Raw genomic sequence first — 19,169 nt, forward strand, 5'->3', positions numbered from 1 at the left:
CGGAGGTTGGGGGCAGTCCTAAGCTCCGCAGGCAGCTGGTTCCACAGGGCAGGCGCACCCACTGAGAAGGCCCTACCCCTGGGTGTTACCTGCCGGCAATCTTTAACCGGCGGCACCCTGAGAAGACCCTCCCTGTGGGAGCGCACTGGACGAAGGGAGCTTGATGCTGGCAGCAGGTGTTCTTGGAGCCAGGTCTTGTCCAAAAGGAGTTTTTACTAGGACATGATCGGTTGTGGAAATGTAAGACAGGATCTGGCATTGTGTTACATTTTTACTATATATAAAGGACTCCCATTTCAACCCCCCCCCTCAACCCCATCTGGTCAGCCTCACATCAATTAAACTTAGGTGTCAACCCTTTCCTGGGAAAGGGGAATCTTCTCCTGCTTTATTGCTAATTGCTTTCTTCCTTTCAATTCCAGATAGGGATACAACCCAGATCTCTTCTCCCTTCCTTCCCCTCCTTTGTTGTACTGGGATCAAAGGGGTTTGCCAGGTCTTTGGAATGCAGCCTCCGGTCAGGCTGAATAAACATCTTCACCTCTCCCCGCCCGCCCCCCGGAGAATGGCAGAATCCAGGGGCGCACAATATTTTAAACATACATTTATGAATGTGATATAAACGGATTCTGACAGGGTGCTTCTGTGGTCACGTGGCCAGCATGGCTATATGCCAAAGGCTCACGGAACGCTGTAACCTCCCCAACAAAATGTTACCTATTTAACTACTCGCACTTGCGTGCTTTCAAACTGCTAGGGGGGCAGGAGCTGAGACAAGGAATGAGAGCTCGGCCCAGCCTCTTTAACCATCGCATGCATGCATCTGTCTGTCTGCCTGCCTACTATCCATCCATCATCTACCTACCTACCTACCAACCTACCATCTATCCATTATCTATCTGCCTACCTACCTACCATCCCTTATCTACCTACCATCAATCCATCATCTACCTACCAACCTACCATCTATCCATTATCTATCTATCTATCTATCTATCTATCTATCTATCTATCTATCTATCATCTGCCTACCTACCTACCATCCCTTATCTACCATCCATCCACCCACCATCCATCATCTACCTACCTACCTACCATCCCTTATCTGTCTACCTATCATCCATCCACCCATCCATCCCTTTTCTATTTATCTACCTACCTACCTACCATCCCTTATCTGTGTCTACCTACCATCCGCCCATCATCTACCAACCTATCTACCATCCCTTATCTGTCTACCTACCATCCATCCCCTATCTATCTATCTATCTATCTATCTATCTATCTATCTATCTATCTATCTATCTATCTATCTATCTATCTATATCTCCCAGCCCTATCACCCCTCTGAATTTAAGAACCCAGGAATTGAATCTGGAAATATACAGATACAAAATCTTAAGTTCTGACTTGAGAGCTCTAGGCCAGAGGTCCCCAATCTTTTGGGCACCAGGGACCGGTTCTGTGGAGAGAGGTTTTTCCGCGGAGTGAAGGGTGTGTGGTTTTGCGCGCTGCCAGCATCCCGCGAATGAGGCTTTGCTTGTTTGTGCGGACTGTTTGCTGGCATGCCGTGGCCCGATACCGGTCCATGGTCGGAGGGTTGGGGACCCCTGCTCTAGGCTGCTTAACTTAAGGTCATTTTTGCCCATAGATAGTTAATGTTTAGGATAACTGAAGTTCAGCCTCTTCTCCAAGGTCAAAAGCTGGAGGCTTGCTAAACTCCTGACCCTGCCGTTCTTAGGAAACCCATCACTCACCGTATCAATAGGATAAATACAGGAAAGCTCTGATAGCAATTGCCTACATCGGATGGTCAGCTGAGCGTTGGTTTTCAAGAACTGCTCTCTAAGGGAAGGAGACAGAAACCGGTCAATCATGCAACCATGGCTTCCTGAAGGAGCTGTCAACAACACCCTTATTCTGAGAAATTACCGTTTCTGCCCCACTGAGGGAAGTGCAGTACTGTTAATTTTTAAAGTCCTGGTCTAGCTGACCAAAATGGCAAACTTTAAGAAGGATGCATTTCCTGTGTAATACGCTGACAGGCCATTACGGGTGGGGGGTGGGAGACGGCTTGGCAAGTTTAATCTGAGGATCTAGTTCGTAGGAGAAACTGCACAGACGAATTTATCGTTCGGGGGGGGGGGGGCGGAAGGGATGCCTAATGAAGAATGTACGACTAAGGGTTTGCAAAAAAAGGGTTAATTTCTGGAAACTGTTCCAACCCCGAGGACTCCCTTGAAAAAGCCTTGTTAAGGTACAGCCGGGGCTCCCAACCGGAGTGTGTGTGTGTGTGTGTGTGTGTGTGTGCCAGACGATATTCTGGAGGGTGAGAAAACTTACGGTTTTCAAAATTAGAGTGCATTTGCATAATTTGTTGCTGTTATTTCGGGACTTTTGTTAAGGGGCGGGAGAATGTATCAGAAGCGTTGCAGGGGCGCGGCGTATAGAAAAGGTTGGCAGCCGCCGAGGTACAGCACGGAAGGGAACTTCAGGGGGAAAACGACAAAACGCGATAATCGGCCACCGTTTCTGCCTAAACGCCTCCCTACGCCACGAATGAGGGATCCCAATATTTCAATTTGGAACGTCGGTGCCCCAATTTACAATTCCTGGCACTTCGTAGGTATTTCTGAAGATCCCGGGCCACCCTTCCCCTTCAGCACTCGGTCAGTAGCTATTATCTAGCTCTTGTGAAAGGAGAATTAGCTACCAACTGTACATGCTGTTGTTATTGTTGTCATTGTTTTCAGTCACCAAGTCATGCCCAACTCATGACCTCAAGGACCACAGCACACCGCCCCCCCTGCCCCCTATCGTACACTATCTCCCTGGGTCCACCCAAACCTACGTCCACTGCATCAATGACACTATCTATTGTACTTCTTCATTTATTTGGCCAAGGGTGACTAGACACACGAGGAATTTGTCTCCCGTACTGAAGCATTCAGTGGACTTGCAAAACAAAGAGAAAATAATAATAATAACAGGAGGAGGAGGAGGAGGAGAAGGAGGAGGAGGAGGAGGAGGAGGAGGAGGAAGAGAACTGGAGGAGATAACAAAATACAAAGACCTACAAATAGAAATAGAACGACTGTGGCAAAGGCAAGCAAGGTTGGTACCAATAGTCATAAGCGCCTTGGGTGCAATCCCAAAACAACTGGAGCGCCACTTGGACACCATCATCGGCATTGACAAATTCGCCATCGGTCAGTTGCAAAAGGCGGCCTTGCTAGGAACTGCTTCCACCCTGCGACAATATCTATAATATCATCAAACATCCACATCTGCCTATCCCGGGTCCTTGGTAAGGACTCGACAGGTAGACAAAAATGGCAAATCCAGTCTGAACATCTGGCTGACTATGCAAATAATATAATGATGATGATGATGATGAAGGAGGAGGAGGAGGAGGAGGGGAGGAGGAGCCAATAAAGTAAAATAATAAATAATATTGCAGCCACACAACATGGGTTAATATATATACGTTATATTAAAAAAAACCGTAGTAGTCACTGTATTTTGTCAGCTGCAGGAATTAGGTGTTCAGCATAGAGATGAACACCTAATTTTCTCAGCCACCAATCAGTTTCTCTAATTAACTCTGTCTAACCATCCCATCCTCTGCCGTTCGTTTTTGCCTTCCCTCTTTCCCAACATCAGAATCTTTCTCCAAGGAGTCCTCTCTTCCCATTTTGTGGCCAAAGTATTTGAGTTTCAGCTTCAACAGTTGTCCTTCCAAAGAACAGTCAGGTTTAAATATCCTTTAGGACGACTGTAAATGAACAAGCAGAATATACGCAAATTTCCCTGCCCCATTCCAACCAATTTTAAGAGTCCTTTTACCTCTTGGCTGTGCACTCCTTCCTTAATTCCTGCAGAGGTTCCTTATCTAATTGGAGCTTTGAATGTTCTTCTTCAAATACTTTTCCTACCAAAATCATTTGAGGAAGAAAATACCTGAGGTTACTCTTCAGTAGCAAAGATTGGCAATTAAACAACACTATTTAATTAGTTAAACCGTTGGTAATATATAAGGTCATTCTACGGTATTATCTGGTGCCAAATCTCTAATCCTCCAATAAGACATGCCTATTCTGCCATAGCCCTTGTCCTCCAGAACAGAGATGGGGAATGATGGCCCTTTTATGACTTATGGACTTCAACTCCCAGAATTCCTGAGTTGAAGTTCACAAGTCATAAAGGAGCCGTAGTTCCCCCACCCATGCTGGCTCAGGAATTCTGGGAGTTGAAGTCCACAAGTCGTAAAGGAGCCACAGTTCCCCCCCCCCATGCTGGCTCAGGAATTCTGGGAGTTGAAGTCCACAAGTCATAAAAAGGCCATCATTTCCCACCCCTGCTTTACAATACTCTCCCTTTATATATCAAAATGCCCCCACTGGTCTTTCACAAGGCTGTGAAGATTCGCCTGTGCAGTCAGGTCAGGGGCCCTGAGTGTGTTAAGGCAGCAGTCCCCAACTTCTTTGGCTGCGTGGATCGGCGGCGACACAGGGCTGCGGCAGGGAGGGGACGGGGTTGCACGTTCAACCTAATCCCACACATGCACAAAAGTTTTGTCGCTTTTTTTTTCCCCCGCAAGCTTGCCTGCCGCTTGCGTGGTCTTGTTCTCAACAGGTCATGGACTGGTAGTGGTCTGTACTGCAGGTGTTAAGAGACCCCTGTGTTAAAATCTGTTTCCTGGCTGTATTAACATCCATCCATAGTAACAGATCTTCTTGGTGCCAGAAATATTGTCAGGATAATAATTTAATAGCTAAACATCTTATGTAAAGATGTAATGTAATGTGGATGATGCAATAATAGGAATGACTCAGCAGGTGTGTGTATCCCTTTAAGAGTCTGAGTATAAAAGGGAAGTTTTTTGCTGGAGTCTCTCTCTCTCTCTCTCTTCTGTTTGATTGCTGTAACTGCTGTGTACTGGAGTTTGCTGTTTTATGACGTGTATGTATTTTATTTCTAGTGTATCTTTATAGATATAGTGTAATATAAACCACCATTTAATTACAAACCACTGTTTACTGTACGTACTCCTGGGTTACCTCAGCGCCATAAGACTGTGCATGTTCTGACAAATATTTACTTTGTACAGTCTTAATTGCTTTGTTTCTGAGAGGTCTCTGGTGCTCTCTGAGCTTGGTTGTTTGCTTGCAGACATTTCATGCGGGCTAGTCTAGCACTAGCATTGATGACGTTACCTGGCTGGGTCATGAAATGTCTGCAAGAAAACCACCAAGCTCCGAGAGCACCAAGGACCCCTCGTTTCAATCCTGAGCTACAAATAATTCTCCATTATTGGTGCTTTGCTTTTACGTCTTATGAAAGCGACCCAGAGTTGCTTGTTGAGATGGGGGTGGGGCGCTAGAGAAATCAAATACATAAGTCAACTTGAGAACTTAAGAGACAGCGTAGCAACATTGTTGAGCGAGGATCTGAACCTCTGGATCTAGTATAAAAGCTGCAGAGTAAGCCAATTACAGGCAGTCCTTCAGTTATGACCACAGCTGAGCCCAAGATTTATGTTGCTAAGTGAAAGATTTGTTAAGTGAGTTTGCTCCAGTTTCCGACTTTTCTTGCCACAGTTGTTAAGTCAAATCGTTGCATTTGCTAAGTTAGTCACACGGCTGTCAAGTGACTCTGGCTTCCCCATGGACGTTGCTTGTCAGAAGGTCGCAAAAGGGGATCACGTGACCGTCAAAAACATGAACCAGTTTCAGCCATCGTAAATAGGAACTGCAGCCGTCATAAATATGAACCAGTTGCCAAGCATCCGAACTTTGACCGCATGACCACGAGGATGCCGCAACAGTTGTGTGAAAAAGGTCGTAAGTCACTTTTTCCGGGGCGTTGTAACTTTGAACGGTCACTTAAATGAACCGTCGCTAAGTCGAGGACTACCTGAATTTGGGTTAGCTAGCCTCTCCTAACATTGTTACTGTGGATCCATTCAGCTGAAGCGCACTTCTAAACGCTCCTTGGTAGTTTATTCAATTTAAGGAGTCCAATTTCTACTCTCGCTGCTTCAGTCCCGCCTCTGCTAGAGCTTTTGAAGAAATTAACAAGAGATTCTTAAAGCAGTACAAGAGAAATTGAAGCAAGCTGATTAAAAAAAGAATGTGTATGATTTATTAACCTTTGGAATGCGACACTCGCACCCTATTCTGCTAAACCGGAGGAGAGTCAATTTGAAGAATATTAAATTAGTCCCTTCTGATCGCAAAGTAAGATACGGGGGAAGTTTTCCGGTTTCAACTAAACTGGACATTTTAAGAGAATTTTGAACAAGGAAGGGCTAGTTGCAATTGTTCTGCTCTTGAAAATATCTTTCAAGAAGAGGTATTATTCGCTCCTGTGCTCTGGGATTCCCAGTTCACATTCTGGCCCCGAAATCTCCGAGAGTTTTAACTTGATTTTTTTTGGACCGAGCACCCTGTATTAAGGGCGGTGTACGTTCTTTCTTGGCTTTATTCTCAGGATCAGGGATATTTCAACCCGTCAGAAACGGTGAACTTTTCACACACGAGATGCCCTAAAGCCTTGGAAGAATAACTCTACATCTGATACATCCCAACCGATGGCTGTGTGTTATCCTGTCAAGCTCTGAAGCAACTTCGCTTGGCAAAGGGATGGATTTCAAAGCATTTTGGTCACGTTTGTTAAGAGCTATTTTTATATCACTTATTCCCACCACCCCCGACTGTTATTTCCTTCTTTGTTTCAAATTGAGCGCCGGCACGTCATTCCTACTGTTAAATTTCAAGGAAGGGCCTAGTCACGAAGACAGGATTTTGCTATTCACTGGTGTTTCACTCTTTATAGGTTGTCCCCAACTAATGGCCACGACTGGGATCAGTCCTTGTGGACTTCAACTGAGATGGTTAAGAGTCTGGAGACAAAAACATGTGAAGAACGGTTGCCGGAAGTGGGGTATGGCCAGTCTAGAGAAAAGAAGGACTAAGGGGGACGTGACAGCAGTCTTCCAGTATTTGAGGGGCTGCCACAAAGAAGAGGGGGGGATCAACTTATTTTCCAAAGCACCAGAAGGTAGGACAAGAAGCAGTGGCTGGAAACTAATCAAGGAGAGAAGCAACCCGGAATTAAAGGAGACACTTCCTAACAGTGAGGACCATTAACCAGTGGAACGGAAGTTGCCTCCAGAAGCTGTGGGTGCTCTTATCACTGGAGGTTTTTAAACACAGACTGGACAACCATTTGTCTGAAACATTATAGGGTCTTCTGCTTGAGCAGCAGGTTGGACTAGAAGACCTCCAAGGTCCCTTCCAGCTCTAGTCTAATTAACTCCCAGAATTCCCCAGCCAAGCTGGCTGGGGAATTCTGGGACTTACGTCTACAAGTCTTATAAGTTGCCAAGGTTGGACACTGCTGACCTACGGCATCACCATTAAAGATGTCTGGCTAACCATCTTAGCAAGCCACCGATTACGTAAGGAAATCAGCAGTAAACAACCAGAGCCTGCCAAATTCTTCTTCTTCTTCTTCTTCTTCTTCTTCTCTTTTTTTTGTTTTTCAGGAGCAACCTGCTCTCAAACAAGACATCCTTCCTTGCAGGGAGGGACAAGAAAGCTGCTCTCGTTTGCACTCACCTCTTTCAAGCAGCGAGCTTTGTTCCTTATGCAACGAGGCCACTTCCCGGCCGAGGGCTCTTCTCTGCCTCTCCAGCTCGTTCTGAAGCACCAGAATCTTCAGCTGTAAACACTCGCTCTTTTTTTTCTATATCAAAATAACAATAAAACAAAAAGAAAAAAAAACCGAAGATTGCTCAGCATATACGCAGACGCTACTGGGAGAAACGCTACCTGCGAGGGCTACGTATTTCAGTGAAAAATAAGATTATAACCGTCCCTGAACAGAACATTTGTAGCTCAGGGCTGAACTGGGGGGTCCTGGGTGCTGTCTGAGCTGGGTTGTTTTCTTGCAGACGTTTCATAACCCAACTAGGTAACATCATCAGTGCAGGAAGGAAGGAAGGAAGGAAGGAAGGAAGGAAGGAAGGAAGGAAGGAAGGAAGGAAGGAAGGAAGGAAGGAAGGAAGGAAGGAATGTGGGGTCCTGGGTGCTCTCTGAGCTGGGTGGTTTTCTTGCAGACGTTTCACAACCCAACTAGGTAACATCATCAGTGCTAGAAGGGAGGAAGAGGAAGGAAGGAAGGAAGGAAGGAAGGAAGGAAGGAAGGAAGGAAGGAAGGAAGGAAGGAAGGAAGGAAGGAAGGAAGGACTGTGGGGTCCTGGGTGCTCTCTGAGCTTGGTGGATTTCTTGCAGACATTTCATGACCTAACTAGCTAACAGTACTAAAAGGGAGGGAGGGAGGGAGGGAGGGAGGGAGGGAGGGAGGGAGGGAGGAAGAGGAGGACAACAATTCTAAGGTCCTTGGTGCTCTCTGAGCTTGGCTGTTTTCTTCTAAACATTTCGTTACCCAACTAGGTAACATCATCAATGCTGGAAGGGATGAGTTTGCGAGGAGGAGGACGACGACAATCCTGGGGTTCTTGGTGCTCTCTGAGCTTGGTTGCAGGTGTTTCATTACCTTTGCCGGGTTTGAGTTTGGCTTGTCTAGAGAAAAGAAGGACTGGAGGGGACATGATAGCAGTATTCCACTATTTGAGGGGCTGCCACAAAGAGGAGGGGGGTCCACCTGTTCTCCAAAGCCCCTGAAGGCAGGACAAGAAGCAACGGACGGAAACTAATCAAGGGGAGAAGCAACCTGGAACTAAGGAGAAACTTCCTGACATGGAGGACAATTAACCAGTGGAACTCCTTGCCTCCAGAAGGTGTGAATGCTCCAACACTGGAGGTTTTTAAGAAGTGACTGGACAGCCGTTTGTCTGGAATGGCCTCGGGTCTCCTGCTTTGAGCCGGAGGTTGGTCTAGAACAGACATGTCAAACACAAGGCCCGGGGACTGGATCCGGCCCGCGAAGTGGTTTCATGTGGCCCGCGAAGCCATCCTGGAAACAGTGAGGGAACGGCCCCCACTGCCTTGGCCCTGGCCCAGAGACCCTCCTTCTGCCAGAGACCCTCAGATCTGTCCCACTCCTGCCCAGGACCCCATAGGCACCCTTGATGCCAACGATGGAGAGCTGGCCACGGCCACCCAGTAGGCCATACGCACTCTAGCCACGCCCACCCAGTAGGCCACGCCCACCCGGCCCCCTAAGGGCAACCGCAATGCTAATGCGGCCTTCAATGAAATTGAGTTTGACGCCCCTGGTCTAGAAGACCTCCAACGTCCCTTCCAGCTGATTCTGATTGAGTAGGCAACCTCTTCAGTGCTAGAAGGGAGTGGGGTTTGCTCTCTCTTTATATTCAAGATCAGAGCTCTTCAAACTCGGCCCTTTTATGACTCGTGGACTTCAACTCCCAGAATTCCTCAGCCAGCATGCCTGGCTGAGGAATTCTGGGAGTTGAAGTCCACGAGTCATAAAAGGGCCGAGTTTGAAGACCCCTGTTCAAGATATTCAAGACGTTTCTATGTAAAGAGAGAACAAAACCCATTCCCTTCTAGCACTGATGACGTCACCCAGTTGGGTCATGAAACGTCTGCAAGAAAGTAACTAACTGAAGGTTCGCAACCCTAAAACTAAAACTCTATAAAGTTATTGCGCCCCATACATTTGCAATCTGGAAACTCGCACCATCACACCAGCGGCCTTTAATGCAAAATCACCCACAATGACATCTATGAGGACCCAGATTGTTGGGGGCAATTAAGCTGACTTTGTAATAATGCCGCTTGGGGTGTGTGTGTGAAAGCCCTCATAAGCAGGCATATACATAGAATGAAGGCTACTGCTAAGCTTGTAAGCCGCCCTGAGTCTTCGGAGAAGGGCGGGATATAAATGGAATTAAAATAAAAAAAAAATCTACACAGGTAATCCTCGACTTACGGCAGTTCATACAGTGGCCATTGAAAGTCACAATGGCACTGAAATTTTAAAAGGGACTTTGGACTGTTTGTCACACGGTCATATGATTGAAAACTCAGATGAGACTGTGAAAACCGACTCCTATTTATGACGGTTGCAGCGTCCCGGGATTATATGACCCCGTTTTTGCATCCTTCTGGCAAGCCAAAGCAACGGGGAAAGCAGATTCACTTAACAGACGTGTTACTAACTGAACTGCAGCGGTCCACTTAAACAACGGTGGCAACAAAAGGTCGGAAAATGGGGGCAAAACGTACTTAACCGGTGTCTCACTTAACGACAGAGATCTGGGGCTCAATTGTGGTTGTAAGTCGAGGACTGCCCGTACTTCTATTTTCATCCAGCCGGTAGGAGATACAGGAATATAGCCAGCCGTACCAACAGGCTGAAAAATAGCTTTTATCCGTGGGCTGTTCGGCTTTTAAATGGGACATAATCTTATGCAGAATTGACTTGGGAGGCCGGTGTGTGGTGTAGTGTAGTTGGTTCACATAGTGTGGTGGGATGGAGGGTTTGTTGTCACTGTGTGTTGGGGAGAGAGAGGAGGGGGGGAGGGGGAGGGGGGGAGGCTCAGCTAATCTCAATGTACACATGTTGTACTTTGACAATAAAGGTTTATTATTATTATTATCTTAAAAGGTAAAGGTAAAGGTTCCCCTGCACACGCGTGCTCGTCGTTTCCGACTCTAGGGGCCGGTGCTCATCTCCGTTTCAAAGCCGAAGAGCCAGCGCTTGTCCGAGGACGTCTCCGTGGTCATGTGGCCGGCATGACTAGACGCCAAAGGCGCGCGGAACGCTGTTACCTTCCCACCATAGTGGTCCCTGTTTTTCTACTTGCATTTTTACGTGCTTTCGAACTGCTAGGTTGGCAGAAGCTGGGACGAGTAACAGGCGCTCACTCTGTTATGCGGCACTCGGGATTCGACCCGCCAAACTGCCGACCTTCAGATCGACAAGCTCAGCGTCCTAACCCACTGAGCCACCGCGTCCCAATATTATTATCTTAGTAGGGGGGAAAAATTGGGAGTTTCGCAAAGCACCTTCCCCCCCCCGGCCTTGAAATAAACCACTGTTTTGTCTTTTTAATTACTTCACAGAAAAGACAAATGCCGAGCAGCACCGTTTCCAGTGCAAGCAGCTCCCAAAAATATTTCTGGACTTATTTGTTGAATTTATAGCCCTCCTGACTCCCAATGACTCTGGGTGGCTTACAATTAGGAAAGAAAGAAAAACAAGAAAAGCATAAGCGGCTTGAAAGAGAACATAGAAAACCACCCCAAGCCCAAGCCCCCCCATCCAGCAGTGTCTGTGTGTCTGTGTGTGTGTGTGTGTGTGTGTGTGTGTGTGTGTGTGTTCCCACCATCGCCCTGCCCCAAAGACTGGGAGAACAGCCAAGACTTTAACAGCTTCCAGAGCTTCCATCAGGGTGGGAGCCATGCGGGTCTAATTAGCCGAAGATGCTCCACTCTTGCACGTTGCAAAGTGTTCCTGAAAGTGGTAACTTGACTGCGGTTTTTGTTGCTGGGTGTGTTTGTGTGTTTGTTTTATGGCCTTCCAAGGAAAGAATAGCAGCTACGGCCTGTTTCTAGGCCACAAGCCAACCCGACGACCAAGTCTGGATGCTGTCTCTGAACCAAGACACTGATGTCCTAAAAAGATTAGTGGAGGCTGGGAAAGGCGTGCAAACAATGGTGTACTCCACTGGCTGGGGAGAGGGTGGACTGACGCCAACGTTCTTACAACCTGCATAGTGGAGGACTCCAGGTTTTCGTTTCTTCTCGACTCCGACAAAAGGAGAAGAATCCAAGCCCAATCCGAACCATGACTCCTTGGTCAAGGGCCGAGCCCAAGGGTAGGCAACCTTGACTCTTTTATGACTCGTGGATTTCAATTCCCAGAATTCCTTCAGCCAGCGTGGGGGAACTGTGGACCCTTCATGACTTGCGGACTTCAACTCCCAGAATTCCTCAGCCAGCGTGGGGGAACTATGGCCCCTTCATGACTTGCGGACTTCAACTCCCAGAATTCCTCAACCAGCGTGGGGGAGCTATGGCCCCTTCATGACTTGCGGACTTCAACTCCCAGAATTCCTGAGCCAGCGTGGGGGAACTATGGCCCCTTCATGACTTGTGGACTTCAACTCCCAGAATTCCTGAGCCAGCGTGGGGGAACTATGGCCTCTTCATAACTTGTAGACTTCAACTCCCAGAAATCCTCAACCAGCGTGGGGGAACTATGGCCCCTTCATGACTCATGGACTTCAACTCCCAGAATTCTTGAGCCAGCATGGGGAAACTATGGCCCCTTCACGACTTGTGGACTTCAACTCCCAGAATTCCTGAGCCAGCATGGGGGAAACTTTTGGCCCCTTCATGACTTGTGGACTTCAACTCCCAGAATTCCTGAGCCAGCATGGCTGAGCTTGGAAACCTCTCCCTTTCCCTTCAGCATGGCTGGCTCAGGGATTCTGGGAGTTGAAATCCACCAGTCATAAAAGAGCCAAGGTTGCCAACCCCTGGCCCAGCCTATGGTCGCCCTCCTCGTATCTCACTGTCTTTGTGAACCACGACTTATATAAACTTCATCCATTTGTTTAAGGATCGTTCAGAGTTACAACAGCCGCGAAAAAGTGACCTATGAGTAAGTTTTCACCCTTAGGACCGTTGCAGCATCTCCCATGGTCGTCTGATCAAAATGCGGGTGGCTTGGCTAAACTAAACTAATAAACTAGCGTGTGTTTGTGACAGATGTGCTGCCCCAGGGTCACGTGATCCACATCTGCAACCTTCCTAGCCGCCTTCCCACCAGCAAACTCGATGGGGGAAAGCCGGATTCACTTAACAGCCCGGTGATTCACTTAACAACTGCAACGATTCACTTAAGTGTGGCAAAAAAAACTGCTGTGCTTTAACAACAGAAAGTTTGGGCTCAGCTGTGGTCGCAAGTTGAGGACTGCCTGTAGAGTTAACGAGTTGCTAGTCAGGCTTTACCAATCCAAATTTCTAAATAAAATTGCTAGCTAGAATGCAGCTAGAAAAAGCTAAAATGGAACTAGTTTTGGTCGCCACGATGTAAAAAAGATGTTGAGACTCTGGAAAGAGTGCAGAGGAGAGCAACAAAGAGGATCAGGGGACTGGAGGATAAAACGTAGGAAGAACGGTGGCTGGAATTGGGGATGTCTAGTTTAATGAAGAGAAGGACGAGAGGGGACATGATAGCAGCCTTCCAACATCTCAGGGGCTGCCCCAAAGAAGAGGGAGTCAAGCTCTTCTCCAAAGCACCTTCTGAAGGCAGGAGAAGAAGCGACAGATGGAAACTGATCAAGGAGAGAATTAAAGAGGAATTTCCTGACAGTGAGGACAATTAATCAGTGGAACAACCTGCCTTCCAGAAGTTGTGGGTGCTCCAACGCTGGAGGTTTTTAAGAAGACACTGGACAACTATTTCTCTGAAATGGCATAGGGCGGTGGTTCTCAAATCTTTTCTTCACCACGGACCCCTTTTGTGGCCACCAGACCCACGGCCGCGGTCCATCAAGACTTAACCCAAGATTTAAACCAGAGGTCCCCAATCTTTAGGGCACCAGGGACCGGTTCCGTGGAGAGAGGTTTTTCCGCGGACCGGAGGGTGCGTGGTTTTGTGTGCTGCCTGCATCCCGCGGATGGGGCTTTGCTTGTTCGTGCGGACCGGTTGCTGGCGTGCCGCGGCCCGGTACCAGTCCACAGATTGGGGGGAGGGGGTTGGGGACCCCCGATTTAAACCGTAACGTTTCTTGAAGCCTTTGGGGACATGCCGCGATGACATTGCGCCCCCGCCCAGGGTTCTGCGGACCACAGGCATAGGGTTTCCTGCCTGAGCAAGGGGAGGGATGGAGACTAGACGATCTTCAAGGTCCCTTCCAGCTGTGTTGTTTTGTTAGAGCAGTTCCTGTTTCAATCTAAGGGGAGCCCTTTGATTTTAGCTGGTTCCACGGGACGCCATAACGCATGGGTCCTCAGCCAGACAGCAAAATGCACGTCCCGGCACCCAAAATGGCATTTGTTCATCCTGTTCCTCGTCCTCAAAACCCTGGAGCGAGTTGGTTGCAAAGGTTCACCACTCTTTCAATTGGTAATTCATTAATCTCCATTTGCAAGGGTTTTGCTTTCCCTGGCAACTCGCTCGCTGGCCACAGAGTCCACACAGATGCTTTGTAACCGGAGAGCACTTAGGAGACCTATTAATTCATTTTCCCCCTAGGCTTAATCTAATATATTAAGCTGTTGGACTTTCCAGATAAATATTTTTGTTTAGTAATAATAACCAACAAAAAGAGCTCGTGTTACAGGCACGAGGGAGAATGCTTCATACCGACAGCCGAAAAGAGTCCTCTTACACGTGAAGCCGGTCATTACGGAAGTTGAGGGGGAAAAAGGAATAAAATTCTATATTGCATTTCGTTCCTTCCAAAAAATTCTCTCCATCAGTTTAAAAAGAGAGAGAGAGAAAGGTCCCAAGCCACAAACCTACACCTTAGGCTTCAACAACTTACATTGCCCCACATTTTCACATAAACATTTCTTGAATTTGTTTGGAATTTTTTTACATTTGCAGTGTTCAAATCAGGAAAATTGTTGTTGTTGTTGTTAGTTGCGAAGTCGTGTCCGACCCATCGCGACCCCACGGACAACGTTCCTCCAGGCCTTCCTGTCCTCTACCATCTTCTGGAGACCATTTAAGCTCACGCCTACTGCTTCAGTGACTCCATCCAGCCAGGAAAATTAGATGACCTCTTAGGGGTAAGTCCTCGACTTACAAGCACAATTGAGCCCCAAATTCCCAGTGCTGAGCAAGACAGTTGTTAAGTGAGTTTTGCCCCATTTTGTGACTTTTTTTTTTGCCCTAGGCCAGGGGTAGGCAACCTTGGCTCTTTTATGACTCGTGGACTTCAGCTCCCAGAATTCCTGAGCCAGCCATGCTGACTCAGGAATTCTGGGAGTTGAAGTCCACAAGTCATGAAGGGGCCATACTTCCCCCATGCTGGCTGAGGAATTCTGGGAGTTGAAGTCCACAAGTCATGAAGGGGCCATACTTCCCCCATGCTGGCTGAGGAATTCTGGGAGTTGAAGTCCACAAGTCATGAAGGGGCCATGCTTCCCCCATGCTGGCTCAGGAATTCTGGGAGTTGAAGTCCACAAGTCATGAAGGGGCCATGCTTCCCCCATGCTGGCTCAGGAATTCTGGGAGTTGAAGTCCACGAGTTATAAAAGAGCCAAGGTTGCTTACCCCTGACCTAGGTTAAGCAAATCACTGCCGTTGGTAAGTGAATCGTGCAGCCGTTAAGCGAGTCTGGCCTGCCACGCTGACTTTACTTGTCGGGACCCTGCTGGGAAGGTTAAAAACGGTGATCTCATGATCCCCGGGACTCTGCAACTTCATAAACACATGCCCTTTGGCCCAAGCATCCAAATTTTGATTGTGTCACCACCGGGGGGGGGGGGGTGGAGGGGGGGAAAGAGGAGAGAAGATACTGCAAACAGTCATAAGAGTGAAAAAATCATCACTTTGTTGTTGCCATTTCAAACAGCCACTAAACGGAACGGTTGTTAAGCCAGGGACTGTATCTCTGTTATCACGCTCCTTAAAAACTATAACTGGGTGGTCTGTGATTCCAGAGACAAACCCTGGAATCTCTGCCTGCCTGACCGGTAAGGAATCTAAGGTTTAACCCCAGGAAGGGGTAAGGCTTGCATTAAAGCTTCAATCCCCCTCATGCCCCTATCCATATTTCTCTTAACAAAATATTCCCCTGTGCTCAAGAACTCAATTTGCACAAGCCGGTATTCGTCCTGTAACGTTTTTTACAACACTTGTTCCAAGACAAACACACACACACACACCAGTTAAGGGGAGAAAAAAAAAAGCATACCAGCTCGTTGCTTGTAGAGGTAAGCCTCAGATGCTCTTCAATCTCCCTTCCTATTTTCTGAACAGTTACCTGAGTTTGCTTAATTGCACATTGCGCCCGGTGGAGCCTGCAGAGAAACAGACAGGTAACAATTCAACATATCCTCAGGACCGCTAACTAAAGCATTATTCGAAGCAAACCTCTATGGGGGAATTGCTGAAGCTGGGCAGCGCTGAAGCACTGAGCTGCACGTGGGAAATTGTCCCTCTGAAGACGTACTCTGGAGCCTCAAAAGTGCCAGTCAACGCTACCGGCCTTCCCATCAGGGCGGGCAAAAATAAGAAATGAAGAATTTCCAGCCCCTGATAGAAATGATCCCTTTGAAGATATCTCATCGTTTGTTTGAAGGTACATACCGATTACTGTTAAAGAGTTTGGTCTAATGGCTAAGGCAGTGGTCTTCAACCTTGGCAACTTTAAGACTTCCGGACTTCAACTCCCAGAATTCCTCAGCCAGCCCGCTGGCTGAGGAATTCTGGGAGTTGAAGTCCAGAAGTCTTAAAGTTGCTAAGATTGAAGACCCTTGGGCTAAGGCATCAGGCTAGAAGCCAAGAGATTGTGAGTTCTAGATTTCCAAAGGCAGGAAAAATGCTGAGCGACACTGAGCCAGTGACTCTCAACCCAGCCCACCTCATAGGGTTGTTGTTATGGGGAAAATAGGAGGAGGAAGGAGTACTGTATAAGTTCCCCCACCTTATTAAAATAATAAAGGCAAGATATAAATCAATATCTATCTATCTATCCATCCATCATCAGTCTGCCTGTATCTATCTATCTATCTATATCTATCTATCTATCTATCTATCTATCTATCTATCTATCTATCTATCTATCTATCTATCTCCATCTATCATCTATCTATCTATCTATCATCTATATCTCTCCATCTATCTCTCCATCTCTCTATCTCTCCATCTATCATCTATCTATCTCTATCTATCTCTATCTATCATCTATCTCTCTATCGCCATCTATCTATCTATCTATCTATCTATCTATCTATCTATCTATCTATCTATCTATCTATCTATCTATCTAATCTAATCTACCTACCTACCTATCAGCAAATGATTCTATAGTATAAATTATTGTTTTTAAGACTTCCTCTGGTTGACTTGCAGCCTCCAGCCAATAATATAAATTACCTGAATCAAGCCCTCCTGTTTTGAGATTTTTTTTTAAAAAAAACTTACTACTACTGTTCTTTCACAAAATCAATTTGTAATTCAAATATTACAACTTTAAGCATCTCTCCACTGCAACTTTCCCTGACACCACTCCTTTGCTGCTATTGAATCTTGCCAGTGGTGGGATTCAAATATGTGAACAACCAGTTCTCTGTGTGTGGATGCTGCTTCCGGAAGTCCGTTCTGGGCCCGGGCAACAAAAAATTAGCTACCGGTTCTGCCGAAGTGGTGCGAACCGGCTGAATCCCACCGCTGCATCATGCCGACGGCATTAACTATGTGTGTGTGTGTGTGTGGTTTTTTTTTCAAGCATCAGGAGCATTAAAGCCAGATCATAATGTTTACTGTATAAGCATCTTCTCTTATCGTGTTATGACCAACAGCATGACTCAAGAAACCAGAGGAAATGTTGGTTTGTCCCAAATTTTAAATGTGCACACTTTTTTTAAAAAAAAAAATGCAGGTCTAACAAGAAAGACAGTCCACTTTACTGAAAAACAACAATCTCGGAGAGAGAAACTCGTCAATTTAATCTATCCCAAATGATTCGGTGGGTATATGGCTGAGACAATTCTGCTGAACGCAAGGCTAAAAGGTGACCATCTGCAAGCAATGAAGTGTAAATGGTTGAAATTTATTGTTTCAGACAACTTCTTTCTATGCAGGCTTCATTCACGGTGCCTCTCATTTGCTCCAAATGATCCACAATCTTGTTTACCTCTACATTACTCTGTGCGCACGCACGCATGCACACACACACACACACACACACACACAAACACACACACACAAAAGCTTGCTATTTCTAAACTTCCTCATGGAACAAGACCAACGAAAATTCTTCTCTGTAGTCAGTTCCGAGATGCAAACGTAGCCATCCTCGGCTGGGAAATCCTTGGTTCATTTTGTCTAAAAAAATTTTTTTAAAAAAAATAAATAAATAACAGCTGGAACACTTAAATTAGAAAAAGGAAATTATCCTTCGATGACCATGTGTCTGAAAGAAATCCTTCCCATGGGAGAGCTCGCATGAAGTGTTAGCACTGCTTTATACTTCTTTGGGAAGGCCACACTTGGAATCCTCCATCCAGTTTTGGTCACCACGATGTAAAAAAAAGATGTCGAGACTCTGGAAAGAGTGCAGAGAAGAGCAACAAAGATGATCAGGGGACTGGAGGCTAAAACATATAGGGAACCGTTGCTGGAATTGGGGATGTCTAGTCTAATGAAGAGAAGGACGAGGGGGGACATGATAGCAGCGTTCAGGGGCTGCCCCAAAGAAGAGGGAGTCAAGCTGTTCTCCAAAGCGCCTGAAGGCAGGACAAGAAGCAACGGATGGAAACTAGTCAAGGCGAGAAGCAACCTAGAACTAAGGAGAAATTTCCTGACAGTGAGAACAATTAATCAGTGGAACTACCTGCCTCCAGAAGTGGTGAATACTCCAACACTGGAGGTTTTTAAGAAGAGACTGGACAGCCATTTGTCTGAAATGGTATAATACGGTCTCCTGCCTGAGCAGGGGGTTGGACTAGATGACCTCCAAGGTCCCTTCCAACGTATTATTATTATTATTATTATTATTATTATTATTATTATTATTATTATTATTATTATTATTAAGGCATCTGGAGAATAGAATAGAATAGAATAGAATAGAATAGAATAGAATAGAATAGAATAGAATAGAATAGAATAGAATAGAATAGAATAGAATAGAATAGAGCTGGAAGGGATCTTGGAGGTCTTCTAGTCCAGCCCCCTGCTCAAGCAGGAGAACCTATACCCGTGGTGGCGAACCTATGGCATGTGTGCCACAGGTGGCACGCAGAGCCCACTCTGTAAGCACGCGCCCCGTCGCCCCAGTCCTAGGCCTTCAGCTGGGTTTTATAAAGCCTTTTCGCTTTAGGCCTTCACCGCCGCTGTGTGCAAAAAAAAAAAAAAAGAAAGAAAAAAGGTTCAATCAATCAATCAATTTCAACTTCTCGCGGGGGGGAAAAAAAAGATCTCGCAAAGTTGGGATTGATTGACTGATTGTAGTTTTTAGTCCCACCCAGTCTGCCGTTACCACCGCAGCC

General features: G+C 46.5%; 1 protein-coding gene across 1 annotated transcript in view; it reads right to left on the bottom strand.

Annotated features, from left to right (window-relative positions):
• UVRAG (UV radiation resistance associated) overlaps positions 1-19,169 on the bottom strand; it is a 93,994-nt gene that overhangs the window by 32,797 nt on the left and 42,028 nt on the right. The window contains exons 7-10 of the mRNA XM_083362525.1: positions 15,869-15,974; positions 7,623-7,749; positions 3,847-3,931; positions 1,758-1,845 (exon numbers count right to left, since the gene is read on the bottom strand). Coding sequence (XP_083218651.1) covers positions 1,758-1,845; positions 3,847-3,931; positions 7,623-7,749; positions 15,869-15,974 — 406 coding nt within the window. The remainder of the gene's footprint in view (positions 1-1,757; positions 1,846-3,846; positions 3,932-7,622; positions 7,750-15,868; positions 15,975-19,169) is intronic.

This window comes from Vipera ursinii (assembly GCF_947247035.1).
Source record: "Vipera ursinii genome assembly, chromosome: 4".
NCBI classification, from domain to species: domain Eukaryota; kingdom Metazoa; phylum Chordata; class Lepidosauria; order Squamata; family Viperidae; genus Vipera; species Vipera ursinii.